The 19165-nt window shown below is 50.2% G+C and overlaps 1 protein-coding gene across 1 annotated transcript in view; it reads right to left on the reverse strand.

The window, feature by feature from the left end:
* LOC142422848 (ATP-binding cassette sub-family A member 17-like) overlaps positions 1-19165 on the reverse strand; it is an 81792-nt gene that overhangs the window by 12909 nt on the left and 49718 nt on the right. The window contains exons 20-27 of the mRNA XM_075528080.1: positions 15660-15758; positions 9753-9810; positions 8499-8805; positions 7236-7509; positions 6939-7143; positions 6265-6484; positions 1318-1476; positions 123-301 (exon numbers count right to left, since the gene is read on the reverse strand). Coding sequence (XP_075384195.1) covers positions 123-301; positions 1318-1476; positions 6265-6484; positions 6939-7143; positions 7236-7509; positions 8499-8805; positions 9753-9810; positions 15660-15758 — 1501 coding nt within the window. The remainder of the gene's footprint in view (positions 1-122; positions 302-1317; positions 1477-6264; positions 6485-6938; positions 7144-7235; positions 7510-8498; positions 8806-9752; positions 9811-15659; positions 15759-19165) is intronic.

Genomic DNA, 19165 nt, shown 5'->3' on the forward strand with positions numbered 1-19165 from the left:
CTCAGCCGGACGTTCCTGCTTGTCACCGGTTCATCCTCCGGCTTCCTCTGACGCACAGACTCGAGGCTGTGCCATCACGGGAAAGCCTCTCCCTTGGTGGGGTTACGTGCAGACCCACTCACCAAATTCTCCATCCTGAAGCAGTTGGAGAGCCTGGCTCTCAGCCTCCTCAAGGTGCTGGTCTCAATGAGGAAAAGGAGAGCAAGGTACACAGGTCCGGAGATGGCCAGGGCAGTCACGTACTTCCCAATCCCCAGAGACTCCCAGGCAAAGATGTTCTCCTGGACCGTGTATCCCTCTGCTGAAGAGGCACAAGCAGGTGTGAGCGCCCTCGGGGCAGACCCCAAGCCATTTCTTAACTTGTGCATGGTTGCAGGGGCCGTGGAGCGGCTCCTCGGCTACCACAGGCGACTGCACCACGAGACCAGGTCCTGCGGCGCGCTCGCCATCGTGGGCGTGCTCGGGCCCACTGGAGCAGCCGCTGCGTCCATCCATCTCGTCCCAAGAGTCTTCCTCTTCCTCACCAGCACATGTTCTTCTTTCTACTCTGCTTATGATGATGTCCACAGGACGCAGACGCAGCCTTCCAAGGACCACGCCAAGACAGGCCACGGTGCATTCACGGCAATCCGGATGCATCAGTTCTTCAAACATCTTCCACATTCATTGTCAACTTCACAGGCACGGGACGTGATTGAAAAGACCCTGGCTTGGGTCAGACCCAACGGAGTCCTCAGAGTGCCACCTTTATTCTGGGCCGCCTTAAGGTCTGGGGCAGCAGAACTGCCCAGGGACATAGGCTGTTTACTTTCTCCACTGACTGTTGACAGTGGATCCAAGTGAAAGGAAATCCTGGAGGACGCTCATTACTTCTCTGTCTGTGGATCCAGCCCGAGGCTGCTGGCTTTCTCCACATGGTGGCGTTCTCCACATGGAGGGCTCTGGACCTGCCTCGGGAGAACGAGGAGGCCCCTCCAAAGCCCACGGGGTCGCTATGAGTTGGAAAGGGCCCAGTGGCAGTGGGTTTGGTCCTGGTTAGGTTCCCCATAGGTGACACGCAGACAGACAGACACACAGAGGCAGAATGCAGAAGAGCTGCAGGGGTGGAGGGTCGGGAGGTGGGAAGTGGCTGCCCTTGTTGGGAAGAGGGTCTCTTTCTGGAGTAAAGGGAATGTTCTGGCATGAGCAGAGGGCTGATGGTTGCATAGCCTTGTGAGGCTGCTCAAAACCATAGGAACTGGACAGTTAAAAGAGTGAGTCTTTTTATGTGAGTATCTTAGTAAAAACAACCCATTAAGTGAGAATTCCAATACTCACAGGCAGCAATGCAATCCGTCTTGTTCAGCTTCTTGGCGTTGCAAAATTTCTGGAATCCAAAGTTGTAATATAGATTGGAGAAAGCCATCCCCAGGCAGTGACCCGGGAATACAAGGAAGGCGTTGTCCAGGGACTGCGAGATGGCTTTGTAGTTCAGATCTGTGAGGGGAACAGGAGAGCTTAGCTTTACCTGCAGGACCAACCTCAGAGCCCATGTCGCTCTTTAGCTAGTCTCCACCACGGGCTACTATGTTCCTCAGACCCGACACCAGACACCACATCGGTTTGTCTTTGGTAAATGCCCTTCCATCTGTCGGTTTCCTGGTGTCCTTTGGCTCCAATTGTTTATGCAGAAGACTCAGACTCAGAAAACAAGGTAAGTGGTGGGGTGTGGCTGGATGCTCAGGTGGAGAGGGGCAGTTTGAGGCTGGAGAGAGAGGTGAGGTTTAGGAGGAGCTGTGGTCTGGCCTTGTGTGGCAGCTGTGGAGTAAGGACAGAGGCCTGGCCAATATAATGCCCAGAGACAAACCACCATTCCTAAAAGATGTTACATGTGACTGTGTCCCTGGAGATCCTCAGGGACTCCACACAGACACCACTAGAAACAAAGGAGAGTTTGCTAAGTTTGGCTGGTGATCCTTTCAGAGGCCAAGAGAAGCCACCTAGAAAGTTCTTGAAAAGAATGTTTAAAAAGTGTTACAAACGAGGAACAGAGCAGCAAGGGGAAAAAAGCAATGAAGTCCCCAAGAAATCCCAAAAATAGACTTCAAGGGCAGGGCTTGACACCTCACCAGACTCGATCGGAAAACATTCCTAAAGGTCAACAGGCAGTCCTGGAATGATTTATAGGCTTTTCTTTATTTTTGTTTTTAATCTTTTTTCTTTCATGTCTATGTATATAAGATAGGCAGGATAAACAATCTCAAGGAGAAAACAACAACAGGACCAACAGTTCTGGGGGATATGGGAGAGGGGAGGGTGGGGGAAAGGAAGAGGGTATCCAACAAACCCAGGAACAAAGAAACAATAAGTGATCTAAAATCGATGGCAAGGAGGGTGTGGAATGCCTGGTGGAATTTGATCAAATGCAATGTAGCTGAGAGGAATTGCAGAGAGTCAATGAAGGTCGAACATAATAGTGGGACAGGAGGAAAATAAAAGAAAATAGAGGAGAGAAGCAGGAGGCAAATAATATTTATAGAGGTATAAAAACAAGCATGTACATATGTAAATATATTTATATATAATGATAAGGATATAGGTCTTTGTACATATATTTCTAAGTTAAATATTAAGGTAGCAGATGGACATTGGGCCTCTATTCAAGTACTCCCTCAATGCAAGAACACGTTGTTCTATTAAACTGGGATTCTGTGATGCTCACCTGAAGACAAAGCAGGTTCATAAGGAAATGTGGTGAAGAAAGCTGATAGTGCCTGGATGTCAAAAGATATAGCATCTGGAGTCTTAAAGGCTTGAAGGTAAACAAGCGGCCATCTAGTTGGGAAGCAACAAAGCCCACATGGAAGAAGCACAGCAGCCTGAGTGATCATGAGGTGAAAATCAAAGACACAAAGGAGTATCAGTCCAATGGACTAACAGATCACACAAACATCAGTCTCCTTAACCCTGAGACCAGAAGACTTAGATGGTGCCCGGCTACCACTAACTGCTCTGAAAAAGTCCTTATCAGAGGTACTGGATAGAGAGGGAGAAAAATGTGGGACAAAGCTCAAAATCATAAAAAACCACACACTCATGAAAAAGAGATCTGGATTACTGATCTGATAAAGACTGGTGGAACTGCCCAGACTATGGCCCTGTGGTCCCTGCATGAGCTCATCTCCAAGGCTCAATTTTTAGCCCTCAAGTCAACAGGTCTGTAAGGGCTACATTATACCTGAAAATACACATAGCTTAGAATAAAGTCAACCGTCTGAGATCAAAAGGACAGCATTGACCCAAGGACACAGTTCACAGGGTTAGGAGAAGAGGAGGAGTGGGAGCAGCAAACCCAGGGAAGAAGCAGGATGAGTGATGCTACACTGGGCTAGTTTATTGTGCCAACCTGGCTAAAAACACATGTGGGGTTAATTGAAGGGCAGAGGGATAAATGGCTTGATGAGCCTCGCATTTCTAGTTCTCAGGTCTCTTGCTCTCTGATGGTTGGACCAGGGTGCAGCTGCCTTAGCCAGTTCCCTGCTTCAGCTGGCAAGGTTCACTTCCTACAAGACATCCCTGAGGAGAAGCCACATGGGCCTATCCCGATGCAGCCCTGGATGCTGGAGCAGCTGTGTGGAGACCCCTGCCAGCACTGAGATGCTGACACGCTCACTGACTCAGCTTTCCTCCTGCAGTCGGTGTCACAGTGTGTCTGCTTTGTGAGATGGAGGAGGACTTTGTGGATTGGTGTTGGACATATGGGTTCATGTTGGACTTGTGGGCTTGGGCAGCACTGCGTAGGGATGTTTTCTTGATGTGCACTTACCCTTTACACAAAACTCTCTCGTACACATATGAATTTCTGTGGATTTGTTTCTTTAAAGTACTCAGACTATCACAGGGGTATTGTAATCAATGACCTGAAACAAAATGTGTATGACCTGCTAAATGGCAGTGTGAATTCACAACACAAGGTCAACATGTCCTGACAGAAGGGAAGGAAGAGGACCCAGCGTCAGACTTCATGGGAACCTCCTTCCAGCTCCATGCCTGCCGCTGGGAGGGAGGGAGCGCACGCGCAGTGGACACTGCAGTCACAGTTGCCTCAGGGAGAGCCAGGGCAGATTATCAAGGAGCACACTCCACTCATGGGACGGCGGCTTTGAGGAGTACAGTCTGTGAACTCTCCTTCCCTCAAGTTCACTGTGAGGTTCCATATGCTAAATGAACTTGGACGGACTAGCATTTCTGGGATCAGAAACCACAAACCAGAACAGGAACCTCTGTCTGGGGCGGAGCTTGGGAGCGGTGCGTTCCCTCCCCCCCCCACAGGAAACCACCCTGAGACTCAGGTCGCAGGGAAGCCAGGGTCAGGGCACCAAAAGCGCTCATTTATCAAAACCACTGGCTTTTTGAGTTTCCCAGTACTGTCTCAGATAATATCTGCTTGAGCGATCGGATTTTCAGGGGCTAATCTTCAGAAGCAGACAGCCAGGCCTTTCTTTGTAGCCTGTCTCAACCTACAATCTGTCGACTGTGGGTAACACTAATGCTATTTGAAATACCGATGGCATAGTTCACAACATTATCATAGTGACATAGAAACTACCCAGATGAGACAGGTCGGCTGATGGATTCCTACCCTTTGATTTCTCTTCATCATTGTCCAGTGGTCGGGAGGGAGAGTGCTTCTGGCTGCCTTCACAGGAGGCCCCGAGGGAGTGTGCATTCTCTGCTCTCAGGTGGGCCATTGGGGCCCAGGCCCCTGTCAGCTTCCTCCTCTGGGGAGCAGGGGTGGAGCACCCAAAGCCTCCCTTTCCCAGGGTGCCCAGCTCTGACGCATCAGCTTCCTATCACTTCTCCTTCCCAAGGTGCTTCCTACATAGCAGACACCTTTGGGTCCCAAACAGTGACCCGATTGACCTTGGTGTCCCCAAAAACTATGGTCTAGAGCAGTGGTTCTCAACCTGTGGGTCACGACCCTTTTTGGGGTCGAACGACTTTCACAGGGGTTGCCAGATCCATAACAGTAGCAAAATGATGGTGATGAAGTAGCAACAAAAATAATGTTATGGTGTGGGGCTCACCACAACACGAGCAAGTGTATGAGAGGGTCGCAGCATTTGTGGTAGCATTAGGAAGGTTGAGAACCACTGGTCCAGAGCATCCAAGCCTGGCAACTCTTACAATGTTTGGCTATGGCTAAGAAGTTCATCATTTTGCCTCCGGCATGCTCTATTAGGAGCCCTGTGGCATAGTGGTTACGAGTTGGGGTGCTAACCGCAAGGTCAGAGGTTTGAAACCACCAGCTGGTCCATGGGAGAAAGATAAGGCTTTCTACTCCTGTAAAGAGCCAGTCTCAGAAACCCACAGGGGCAGTCCTAGCCTGTCCGACAGGATTGCTGAGTAGGCTCTGATTCAAGGCAGTGAGTATGCTCCACTATAGCCATGCATGGATATCATTTTCAGCACATACAGATACAAGGGGGGGTTCAAAAATATTGTGGGAAATTTCTATTCTCTTTTTATTCTATTTCCATGAACTTTTTGATATAGAAACATCCCCTTGGTGGTGCAGAGGGGTCACTGAGCTGCTAACCTCCTGGTCGGAGGTTTGAACCACCAGTCGCTCCGTGAGAGAAAGAGAGGCGTGTCTGCTCCGGTAAAGATTTAGAGTTTTGGAAACCCAAAGGGACAAGTCTACTCAGCCCCACAGGGCTGCTCAGAGTTGGAATCGACTCCATGGAAATGAGGTGGTTTGTTTTCTTTTGTTGAAAACCTATAGAGAAGGAACACTGGTGCTGTGGGTTAGGCATTTGCCTGCTAATTGCAAGGTCAGCGGTTCAAACCCACCTGCTGTGCCTTAGGAGAAGGATGAGTGTCTGCTTCTGTAATGATCGACAAGCTCAGAAACTCGACATCGGGCTGTTAGGAGCTGGGATAGGCTCCAAGGCAGGGGCTAACCCAACCACATCGGTGGGGAGTCCCAGCCACTTCTCCACACCGGCTCCACTCGCCTACCTAGCCGTGCTGCCCCAAGTGCGGAGCGCAATCACTGTGGCTGGGAGGACGCTGCATTCGTCTACACTGCGGCCTGCCTGGGTGCAGAGCAGGACCCACGTTCTCCACAGCACCTCTCTGCTGAGCCGTTCCCCCAGAGATGGCAGCTGGGGCACCTCAAGCACGTGGACGCTCCCGCACAAGGGCTGGCAGGCGTGCACGCGCACGCATGCGCCTCGTCCTTGGCTGCTAGAGGGAGCGGAGTGGTGTGACCCCGGGCCTCACCTTTCCTGCTCGTGGCGGAGACGAGGATGAAGGGGCTGATGCTCAGGAAGGTGAGCACGAAGATGAGCTTGATGAACGCAGAGCCAGGGCTGGCGAAGCAGAAGCTGAGCACGTAGACGAAGGGGATGATGGCCCAGCCGTAGAGCATGAGCGTGAGCAGGACAGCCAGGCTGTTCTCCTGGTAGGTGAAGGCCTCTTCTCTGTAGTACAGAAACACCACCTGTGGAGAGGCAGCGGGGTGGGAGGAGTCACCAAGGGCCCTGGCTCTGTAATGGTCAGTGGCAGAGGGGCGGCCCCAGTGCATGGGGACAAGGAGCCTCAGAGGCACTGAGAACACGATGGTTTGTTCTACGTAGAGGGGCCAGGGGCCCTGGAGCCCCTCAGTCCAGTCACCACTGACATCCAGCAGAGCCCTGCTGAGCCATTAACTACTCTTTCTGATTAGGAAGGAGGAGTCTCTTACTAGTGGTGGGGGAGTGGCTGGGGGAAGGCCACAGAGTAAGTAAGTAGCTTCTTGGGGGCAGACCTCGCTGTTCCTAGAAACAGCCTCAGTTTTGGCCAGCCTCTCACCAGCTAGGGCCCCCCACCCCCACTAATTCACCATGACAGCAGCAGCAGCAGCAGGGTGGGCACCAGGAGGGCCCCACCCTGCAGGGGGCTCTTCCCCAGCTCACCAGCAGCAGCAGGCTGGGTTCCAGGACGGTGATGAGGTCCCACAGCAGGTTGGGGATCCAGAAGGTAGCCACGTGGACACCACCGACGAACTGGATATGTTTGGCCTTGCTGGCGTTCTCCTTGACGGTCAGGATGGAGAAGGAGCTGGCCAGGAAGGCCATCCCGAAGAGGAGGTTGAGGACAAGGGAATGCAGTTTGAGGTCTCTGTGAGGGATGGACAGGTAGGGGTGAGGGTGGGGCCGGCTCGGGAGGAGTGGCACCTGCAACGCGGGGCTGGGTGCGGAGGGCACACGTACTCGTGCAGGATGTTCTCAGACACCTCCGCGGCCGGCAGGGGCTGAGGGTGGTTGGTGACACTGATGGACGCCCCAGTGCCCGAGAGCAGCCTGAACAGGAAGTTGTCCACCAGCGCCAGGGCCAGGGCGGGGGAGTGGTAGGCCTGGTTGTTGAACAGCACGGTCACTGTGGAATGGCCCTGGACGTCTTCGATGGAGACGGCCACCAGGTACAGCTTGTCAAAGCCCTCAGGCTCCTCCTCCTTCCTCCGCAGCAGGAACTCGTCCATGGAACCTGGGCAGAGCAGAACACCTCACTCCCTGCGGAGCCCTGGGGCCTGCAAAGATTTACAAGCTCGCAACACCTTGGTTAGCTCATTGGCCTTTGATCCGAAAGATTGGCAATTCGAAAACACCAGTCGTTTTAAGGTGCAAAGACGGGGCTTTCTACTCCTGTAAACAGTTAGTCTTGGAAACCCACAGGGGCAATTTGCTCTGCCACACAGGGCTGCTATGAGTTGGCATCAACTCAATGGCAGTGAGTTTGGGGTGTTTTTTGGGTCACTCCCTGAGGCACTCTGTAGGAATTGGGCCTCTAGCTACCAGGTTAGTGGTTCAAAACTAGCAGCTGCTCCCCAGGAGAAAGATGAGCCAGTCTGATCCCATAAAGACATACAACCTCAGACACCCCGAGAAGCAGCTTCACTCTGCCCTGTCGGCTCTCTGCAGCAGAACTGACTCAATGGCCGTGGGTTGGGTGCTTGGGGTTAGATGTGAGAAAGACACAATAATGGAGGGAGGGTGGGGTGGAAAGAGGGAACCGATGACAAGGATCTACATATAACCTCCTCCCTGGGGGACGGACAACAGAAAAGTGCGTGAAGGGAGACATCGGACAGTGTAAGATATGACAAAATAATAATTTATACATTATCAAGGGTTCATGAGGGAGGAGGAGCGGGGAGGGAGAGAGAAAAATGAAGAGCTGATGCCAGGGGCTTATGTGGAAAGCAAATGTTTTGAGAATGATGAGGGCAATGAATATACAAACGTGCTTTACACAATTGATGTATGTATGGATTGTGATAGAGGAGTATGAACCCCTAATAAAATGATTTTTAAAAAGAAAGACTCAGTACACACGACCTCATTTTGCTGTTGCGCTGGATTTTGGGTGCTATTTTTTGAAGCTGTCTATTGACTCATCCCAACCTCAGACAGAAGGACTCAGACGCCTGGCCAGCTGCCGGTGCACCCTGCTCTCCTCCAGCGCCCAGCATTCACCTGAGACCTCTAGCGGGATCTGTAAGTCAGCCTCCAGCATTTCCACGAAGCGTTCTGTGAGGCGCGGGGCCAGGCTGGAGTTACTGGGAATGGAGAAGGGCACAATGGTCCGGCCGTGGATTCTGAGGGTCAGCTCCAGCGGTCTGTTCTCCAGACTCAGCGTCTGGAGGCTGAACACCATGAGGCTGAAGGTGACGACGGCCAGGGGCACCAGGATCTTTATCAACAGCATCATCATCCAGTTGCGCCGAGTGTAGGTGACCCTCTTGAGGAGCATCGCATAGAACTGCTGGCAGAGGAGATGGAACTGCAAGGACAATGAGGGACACGGCGTCAGCACCGTCACCACCGGAACTGGACCCCGGGCAGCTGGGAGAGGGCCAGCCAGCTCCTCCGAGGGCTGGACCGAGGCCCCCAGGTACCATTCTGTGAGCTTATGATTTGATTGGGGTTGACTGGCAGAGGGAAGGCCCCACTGGGAGGAGTCTAGAGCAGTCTGCACAGAGAGCAACTGTAAACAGAACAGAGGTTTCCCCACCTCCACATGCCCCTTTCCCTTTAAATCAATAAAACCCTGTTTTTAAAGATGTATTGTGGTTTGAGGGAAAGCTTACAGAGCACCTTGGATTTCCTTCTGCCTGTTCACACACACGTTCGGTGACATGGTCTGTAATCCCCAATTCCCCAGGGTGAAACTTGGCTCTCCTCCCTTTCTGCCTTCACACACACACACACACACACACACACACACACACACACACGTCTGAAGGGTGAGTCAGGGTCACCGTCTTGCAGGTTCTACCAGTCTCTTCAGACCAGGAAATCTGGTCTTTGTTAATGATTTTGAGTTTTATTCCATATTTTTTCCCATTCCCTCTAGACTGGCAAACATTGAGGGTTGATAGAGGGATTGGGGGAAATTATCACTGAGGATGAGCCGATGGGTCTTAATTTTTGGTTGTTGTTAGAAAATACATGGGCTGGGTGAGTAAGTAGAAAACTACCAGTAGTCTCTGACCTAGAAATTTCACTCCATCCACTGACACACCTGGGTATAGGTGTGGGGCCCACGCACAGAGACAGCCAGCCTCACTGATAGGAAGGGGACTGCCACCCCAGAGCTAGAGCCAGCCTGGCGGGGACGGAGATCATCGAGTTAAGGGCTGGGCATTCCTACTTTGCTACTCTAGGTTACTGCAGGGCTGGAGTCAGGCAGGGGGCCCGATGACCCAGCCTCAACATCCACTACCTCACTTTCTTCCCAGGAGGAGGTTTGACGAGCAGGTCCGGCATTGCTAAGCCATTGTCAGAACTGTGGCAGATACCCGCTGGGCAGGTTGTGCCCCTAGGGCCTCCACACACAATGGAGCCCGGGCACCGTCCTCACCATGGCTTCCCTGCCTGAGCCCATGGTGGCAGTCACGTGACCTTCGGCTTCATGGACTGTCTTCCTCTTTTTCATTGACTTCCTGCTTTACTAAGGGACTGGCTCAATAGGAGGGAGGCTACATTCATCTCTAGTATTGGCCAAAAGGCTCTTGCTTGAGGTTCTACATCAAGAAATACTTCTCAGAAGACTTGGAGCTGCCTTCAAAGTCAAGTTTGGCCCGGGGTAGGGTCGGGGGGGTCTAGATAACCACTTGCTGGGGGCAGAAAAGAGTTTCCTGTCTGCGCAGGTCAGGAGACCAGCTAGTCAACCCCAAGACCTTCTAGACTCCACAGGTTCCCCTTTGATGTATTTGATTCAAAACTATGAGACAATGAAATCACTAATCCATAAAAATCAGACTTACTGTCTTACATTAATATCTTGTGAGATGCTAAATCAAGACCACTTTACAATGCAGTCTTTTTTTTCAACAATGCAGTCTTAAAAGTGTGCAGGTGGTCATGTAAGGCACAGTAATTGGTCTCTATTTGCCGAGGAGCAGAGGAAGGAAGAGAGTCAGGAATAGGAGGATATGGAATATGTGGCTGATTGCTTCCATAAGCAGTCACCTCATTTGGCATCAGACCAGAAGAATGGGTCCTCACATCTGGACCAGTAGGCAACACCGTGATAAATGGAGAAAGATTGAAGTTGTTGAGGATTCCATCTTGCTTGGATCCACAAGCAGTGGGAGCAGAAGTCCGGAGATCAAAAGACCCGTCACATTGAGTGAATCTGCTGCGCAAGACCTCCTTAGAGTGTTGACAAGTAAGGATGTTACTTTGAGGAGCCTGACCCAAGCCATGGTATTTTTGAAATTGTTTTATTAGGGGCTCATACAACTCTTATCACAACCCATACATGCATCAATTGTGTAACGCACATTTGTACATTCATTGCCCTCATCATTCTCAAAACATTTGCTCTCCACTTAAGTCCCTGGCATCAGGTCCTCATATTTCCCCCTCCCTCCCCACTACCCCCTCCATCATGAACCCTTGAAAATTTATAAATTATTATTTTGTCATATCTTGTCCTGTCCGTCATCTCCCTTCACTCACTTTTCTGTTGTCCATCCCCCAAGGAGGAGGTCACATGCAGATCCTTGTAATTGGTTCCCCCTTTCCAACCCACCCTCCCTCTACCCTCCCAGTATCGCCACTCACACCACTGGTCCTGAAGGGATCATCCGTCCTGGATTCCCTGTGCTTCCAGTTCCTATCTGTACCAGTGCCCATCCTCTGGTCTAGCCAGACTTGTAAGGTAGAATTGGGATCATGGTAGTGGGTGGGGAGGAAGCATTTAGGAACTAGAGGACAGTTGCATTTTTCATCATTGCTACATTGCACCCTGACTGGCTCATCTCCTCCCTGAGACCCTTCTATAAGGGGATGTCCAGTGGCCCACAAATGGGCTTTGGGTCTCCATTCCGCATGCCTCCCCTTTCATTCACTATGACATGATTTTTTGTTCTGATGAGGCCTGACCTGATCCCCTCAATGCCCCATGATTGCACAGCCAAGCCATGGTATTTTTAATAGCCTCATGTGCATGTGAAAATTGGACACTGACTAAGGACGATCAAAGAAGAATTTGATGTGTTTGAATTGTGGTGCTGGAAAAGAATATTGGGAGCACTACGGACTGCCAAAAGGATAAACCAATCTGTCTTGGAAGAAGTACGGCCAGAGTGCTCCTTAGAGCTAAGGATGGTAGGACCTCTCACATACTTTGGACATGTTGTTAAGAGAGAATAGTCCATGGATAAGGACATCAAGCATAATAAATATTATTTAATTATAGATTTATATATAAATATAAATAACAATATCTGTAACATCATCTATAAACAAAAAACATCAGGCCATTTTAAAACCAAAAAGTTGTTTCAATAAACTAGTATTAAAAAGGTTTGCTTTGCGGGTGAACAAGCAAATGTGGTGAAAAAAGCTGATGGTGCCCGGCTATCAAAAGAGACAGTGTCTGGGGTCTTAAAGGTTTGAAGTAAACAAGCGGCCATCTAGCTCAGAAGCAACAAAGCCCACATGGAAGAATACACCAGCCTGTGTGATCACGTGGTTCCGAAGGGATCAGTTATCAGGCATCGAAGAAAAAAAATCCTATCATTGGGTGCAAACCTCCATGATATGATCGCTGAGGACAAACGGGTGCATAAGCAAATGTGGTGAAGAAAGCTGATGGTGCCTGGCTATCAAAAGATATCGTGTTTGGGGTCTTAAAGGCTTGAAGGAACAAGCAGCCATCTAGCTCAGAAGCAACAAAGCCCACATGGAAGAAGTACACTAGCCTGTGCGATCACGAGGTGTCAAAGGGATCAGGTATAAGGGGTCAAAAAAAAATCTTACCATAGTGAATGAAGGGAGAAGTGCAGAATGGAGACCCAAAGCCCATTTGTCGGCCAATGGAGATCCCCTCACAGAGGGGTCTAGAGGAGGAGATGAGTCAGTCAGGGTGCGAGGTAGCGCCGATGAAAAATAGAGCTTTCCTCCAGATCCTAGATGCTTCCGCCTCCACCCCCACTACCATGATCCGAATTCTACCTTGCAAGTCTGGATAGAGCAGAGGTTGTACACTTGTGCATATAGGAGCTGGAGGCACAGGGAATCCAGGGCGGATGATACCTTCAGGACCAGGGCTGTGAGGGGTGATACTGGGAGGGTAGAGGGCAAGTGGGTTGGAAAGGGGGAACCAATTACAGGGATCTATATGTGACCTCCTCCCTGGGGGACAGACAACAGAGGAGGGGGTAAGGGGAGACGCCGGATAGGGCAAGATATGACAAAATAATAATTTCTAAAATAACAAGGGCTCATGAGGGAGGGGGGAGCAGGGAGGGAGGGGATAAAGGAGGACCTGATGCAAAGGGCTTAAGTGGAGAGCAAATGCTTTGAAAATGATGAGGGCAAAGAATGTACAGATGTGCTTTATACAATTGATGTATGTATATGTATGGATTGTGATAAGAGTTGTATGAGTCCCTAATAAAATGTTAAAAACAAACAAAAATAAAAAGGTCTGCTTTGAACATGAGACTCATTTAAAACCTATCTATATGAAGTCAAATTGACAACAGTAACATTACAGATTAGATGGGAACCTTCGGGGATAGTGACTTTACACTGATGGGGACAGTCGTGGGTTAGACTCTGTCCTCCTAAAACGTGGGTCAACTTGGACAGGCCGTGACCCACAGGACCGCGTGGTTGTGCTCCATTTCGTAATCCAATGTGATTGCCCCGTGTGTTGTAATACCGCTCTGCTTCCCGAAGGTCAGCTACTCTGATTATTAGCTCGGCAAATATATTGAACAAGTGTGGTGAAAACACATGGCCCTGAAGCGCACTTTTCTTGATTTCAGACCCTCAGAATGTCCTTGTTCTGCCCACACAACCGCCGCCTGAGCCAAGATCCTGCGTATACAGGTTCTGCATGAGCACAGTGCAGACGAGCTGGGCTACAGGAAGAAGAATGAAGCACCAGGATTGGAGGAAGGCTTATTAACAACCTATGATATAAACATGACACAACCTTGCTTGCTGAAAGTGAGGCTGACTTGAAGCCTACATGAAGACCAATGATCTCAGCCTTCGATACAGATTACAGCTTAATGAAAAGAAAACAAAAATCCTCACAGCTGGACCAATAGTTAATATCATGCTAAATGGAGAAAAGATTGAAGTTGTCAAAGATTCTGTCTTGCTTGGATCCACAAGCAATGCTCATGGAAGCAGCAGTCAATGCACTGGCATTAGGTCAATCTGCTGCACAAGCCCTCTTTAAAGTGTTGAAAGGCAATGGCGTTTTCAGGGCTAAGGTGTGCCTGACCTAAGCCATGGGCATTTTCAGTGATGTCATATGCACGTGCACTGAATAAGGAACACCTAATAGGATCGATGCATTTGAAATACGGTGCTGGTGAAGGATACTGAGAGTACCCTGGACTGCTAACAGGACAGACAGATGCATCTTGCAGTGCAGGCAGAGCGCTCCTTAGAGGCAAGGATGGCGAGACTGTGTCTCACATATTTTGGCCACATGGTCAGGAGGGGCTAGTCCCCAGAGAAGGACACTGTGTTTTGTAAAGTGGAATGTAACCAGTGTCACTTAAGATTCTACATAGAAACTAGAGTCTGTGTGTGCGTTGTTGAGTTAAAAAACACCACAATTATTTTCAAAAGGCTTCCTTATAAAATGCACACCAATATTCTTAATCCATCAATTTAAGATCACTGCAAGCTGTCCATACGTCTCAGATCCACTGCCACTGTGTTAAGTTGGACACACGGACAGCAAGAGTTGAAATGCCCCACAGGGCTTCTGAAGCTGTACATCTCTACAGCTGCAGGCGAGTGGGTTCAGAGCAGCATCCCTGTGGTCTGCAGCCTGTGGCGTACCCTACCACCCCACCAGGGAGCCTGCATGTCTCCTAGGCTCTGTTCTCAGAGTTTCCATTCCAAGTGGTACATCGCATGATCACTTTCTCAGGGAAAGGCTGAGCATGCTTTCTTGGCCATCAGATCTCATGCTTGTGACTCTTTCCTGATTGGCCAGAGGGATGGCCAGAATGTTCACTAGGAGCTTTCGTGACCTGCTCTCTCCCAGTGGATCGAGCCTTGCAGAAACACCACCACCCTGCCTTCGACAAGCGGCAAAAGCAGGGTATGAAGCAGGCAGGGGGGGGTCTTTGATGCCGATGCCAAACACACTTTCCTTGGGCCCTAGGAGAGGCTACACGCATACTGGCCCCAGTTCAGGCTGCTCACCCCGGTGTTGGGTTCCATCAACAGGCCAGGCAGCTCCGAGGAGATTCTGGCAGGAAGGTATCGGACGCTGACTGCAGGGTCTCTGCTCACCTGGCTCTGCAGCCCGGTTGAGGACTTTCTGCGTTGCTTATCTGCACTGGAGTCTGCCAACTTATTAACCCTAAACCGAACACAAACAAACACAAGTTCTCACAATCACAACACTTTTGATTTCACTGGCGTTTAAAGAATGAAAGTCAGAGTGCGTGAAATAAAGACGAAGAAAAGCTGGGCTAATGAGTGAAAGAAAGGGGGCTGGTGGACATAGAACAGTCCATGCTGGGTCATGACAACGTCCTAGGGGCTGTGGAACAGACATTCTGGACTAAGATGGATTAGGAAGAGAGACCTGGTGCCTGACTTCCCAAAGCCGTCCCCAAAAATGCTGGGAGAAAATGTAGAATGCGAAATCATCATAAATAACACCTGGAATGTTAAACGACATCGAGTGCCTGTCTGGATGAGATCATTTACCTGCTGCCTGCAACCCTCTCACCAGTCTACCTGCACTGCCTCACCCGTCAAGGCCTTCTCAGACATGAGTCTGCGTACCCGCTTCATGACACTCAATCTGCTTTAAAACCATCCACCCCACCACCACCACCGTCACTGAGCTCAGGCTCACAGAGAGCTTAAGGACTTGGGTTTCTGAGGCCGTAACTCTTCAGGGAAGCAGATGGCCTCTTTTTTCTCTCATGGAGCGCTGGTGGGTTTGAACTGCTGGCATTGTGGTTAGCAGCCCAGTGTGTAACCCACTCTGCCACCCGGGTCCTCTCCAGCTGCTTAGTACTACCACACTCACCCCCACCCGTCCCTGGGAGTGATCAGAGGGCTGGGGCAAGGAGTCAGCACTTGGGCACAATTGGCGGGGCGACCTCTCACTTCTTAGGTTCTGGCTATTTTGCTTACTGAACGAAGACCTCCTCCATGGTGGTCACAGAGGCTCCAAAGCTGGAGATTCCCAGCTCCTCCTGTCTCAGCTCCAGCTCAGAGAAGAGAGATTCAAATCTGGAAGGAAGACACAGCCGGGCTCAGGTTCCAGCAGCAGACGCCTGGGCTCTGGAAGCAAACCCCAAAGTGGTGCAGCTCTGGGCACCTGCTTTCTCTAGAACAACGAGGGTAACAGCATTTACTGTGGGGAGGAAACCGCACATGCGCCTCGCCTGGTTCAGATGCAAAGGAAACACAGGCAGTTCTTGTTCTGTTGAGCGTTGTTACAGTGCACGTCAAAGGTGTTGCCTTGTTTGCAAGGTGAAGGCTTTGTGGCAATTCTGTGTTCTCTTTTGGTCATTCTCACGATATTTCAACCTTGTCCACCATGCTATTGTGTGGACTAGACCACAGCCTAGCGCAAGCATCGCATGAGCAGTACTTCTGTGCTCAGAGCTCAGAGCGCCAAACCCACGGTCCTCGGGTCTTTCCGTGCTGCCAGAGGGGCTGGTGGGTTTGAACTGCCGGCCTTGTGGCTAGCAGCCCAGCACTCACCCAACAGCGGCAGAAGGAACAAAGGCATTGTGTGCCTTGTCTTCCCATGTCCTTGGCTCAGTTGCAGAGGGTGCCTGGGCTGGAAATGTATGAAGTCAGGATCTCCAAAGTTTCCCACCTTTGACAGTGAGCAGACTTAACACTCCTTGTTGCTCACTTTGTGGAGAATATTTGCATTTTCCTTCTCCAACGGGTTTCTGCCTTACACAGGTCCCAGCTTTTGCAGGTTTTACTGAATGAGTTTGTTTCTTTTGAACAGGAAGAGACAGAGCGTCTATGTTGTGGGTGCTTACTAAAAGTCAAGGGCCATTAGAAGCCATTTGGCGTGTAATAATTTGTGTCATGTTTTCAACAGGAGCCCTAGGACCGTATTTGTCACATGTTGGTCTGCTCACCACAAGGTCAGCAGTTCGAAACCATCAGCCAATTCATAGGAGGAAGACAAGGCTTTGAGTAAGGAAGACTGAAGGAGAATCGATGCGTTTGAACTGTGGGGCTGGAGAAGACGATTGAAAGTACCCTGGACTGCTAAACGGATAAGCAGATCTGTGTTGGAAGAGATAAGGCCAGAGCGCTCCTTAGAGGCAAGGATGGCAAGACTTCGTCTCACCTACTTTAGACTTCTTGTCAGGAGATAGCAGTCCCTGGAGAAGGACATCATGTTTGGTAAAGTGGAGGGGCAGCGAAGGAGAGGAGGGCCCTCGACTAGATGGACTGACCCCATGGCTGCAAGCACGGGAATGATTGGGAGGATGGCGTGGGACTGGGCACTGCTGCGCTTTGATGGGTCTCGGAGACCCACAGGGCGGGGTTAGCCTGCCTTTTAGGGTAGTTAAGAGTTGGACTCGATGGCAGTGAGTTTTTGAGTCTTTTCAACAGCTCTGTGACCAGCCAGGCCAGGACTCAGCTGGAGCCAAGGCTTGGAAGAAGTGACTCTAACAGTCAGGCTTCTGTCTTCCCTAAGCAGGTGCATCCTGGGTTTGGGTGGCTGGAGGAGGAAGTCTGTTGCAATCATCTCCCCTGGGGTCTCTGTTCTCATGGCCCCACATCTGACACAATGTCCCCACCTCATGCTCTATACCTACTGCCTCCTTCCTCTCACTCCCAGGTGTTCCTCGTCTTCCACGCTTACCCTCCGGTCCCCCTTCTAGACATTCTTTACTGAACATTGGGTCCTAATCTGTGCCTCAGGGAGATGGACTGATGCAGTGGCTACAACAGCGGGGGCTCAAACACAGAAACAGTCATGAGGATGGTGCGGGGCCAGGCCATGTTTCCTTCTGTTCACAAGGTCACTGTGAGAAGGGACTGACCAACAGCACGGCATCTCACTTAACGGCACTTTGTGTCTGGAATGGTTAAGTGCGTGACCACTAGCCTAATGATTGGTGGTTTGAATCTGCCCAGAGGGTCCTCAGAAGAGAGGCTTTCAAAAGATTAGAGCCTTGAAAACCCGGGGTGTGGGCAGTCCTAACAACTACAAGTCAAGTCCAGGCTGGCCTCCGAGATGCCGTGGGGCTGGTTTCAGTCCATAGCCAGCAACAGAGCAGCACAATCACATGAGTCTTGTGACATGTTTGGTCTCTTGGTGCACAGAGAAGTGATGCTGTATATAGAGGTCTAAATAAAGGCATGTACGTATGTAAATATATTTATATATAAGGATGTGAAAATAGATCTATGTGCATGTATGTATAGGTTCAGTATTAAGGTAGCAGAAGTACATTGGGCCTCCACTCAAGTACTCCCTCAATGAAAGAACACTTTGTTCTATTAAACTGGCATTCCATGATGCTCACCTTCCTGACACAATCACTGAAGACAAATGGGTGCATAAGCAAATGTGGTGAAGAAAGCTGATGGTGCCCGGCTATAAAAAGATATAGCATCTGGGGTCTTAAAGGCTTGAAGGAAAACAAGCGGCCATCTAGCTGAGAAACAACAAAGCCCACATGGAAGAAGCACACCAGCCTTCAATCATAAGGTATAGAAGGGATCAAGCATCATCAGAACAAAAAATCATATCATTGTGAATGAGGGGGAGTGCAGAGTGGAGCCCCAAAGCCCATCTGTAGGCAATTGGACATCCCCTTATGGAAGGGTCGAGGGGAGGAGATTAGCCAGTCGGGGTGCAGTGTAGCAATGATGAAACATATAACTTTCCTCTAGTTCCTGAATGCCGCCCTCCCCCCCGCACTATCATGTTCCCAATTCTACCTTACAAATCTGGCTAGACCAGGGGATGTACACTGGTACAGACAGGAACTGGAAACACAGGGAACCCAAGGAAGATGATCCATTCAGAACCAGTGGTGAGGGTGGTGATGCTGGGAGGGTAGAGGGAGGGTAGGGTCAAGAGGGGGAACTGATGACAGGACCTACATATAACCTCCTCCCTGGGGGAACGGACAACAGAAAAGTGGGTGAAGGGAGACATCGGACAGTGCAAGATATGACAAAATAATAATTTTTAAATTATCAAGGGTTCATGAGGGAGGGGGAAGTGGGGGGGGGTGAGCTGATGCCAGGGGCTTACGTGGAGAGCAAATGTTTTGAGAATGTACAGATGTGCTTTACACAATTGATGTACGTATGGATTGTGATAAGAGTTGTATGTGCCCCTAATAAGATGAATTTAAAAAAGAAAAGGAAAAGTGATGCTGACACGAGGCTGCAGTCCCTTAGTGAGTGACAGCGTGAGGACAAAGTGGGAGTTGCTATGAGAAGGACCAAAGGGAACACGTGCTGTTGTCGGCAGCCTTGCCTTGCTGCGCGACTGCCACCGCTGTTCAATTTGTAAAGAACCCAGGATCTGCAAAGTCAATGGGACATGGCACTACAGGTGAGCCTGCACAGCGACCTAGACGCAGGCTCAGAAATGCGGTGAAAGGACAAGCCTGGTCAACCCACTCTTCAACTAAGGACTTCCT

The sequence above is a fragment of the Tenrec ecaudatus genome, chromosome 12, assembly GCF_050624435.1.
Source record: "Tenrec ecaudatus isolate mTenEca1 chromosome 12, mTenEca1.hap1, whole genome shotgun sequence".
Lineage (NCBI taxonomy): Eukaryota > Metazoa > Chordata > Mammalia > Afrosoricida > Tenrecidae > Tenrec > Tenrec ecaudatus.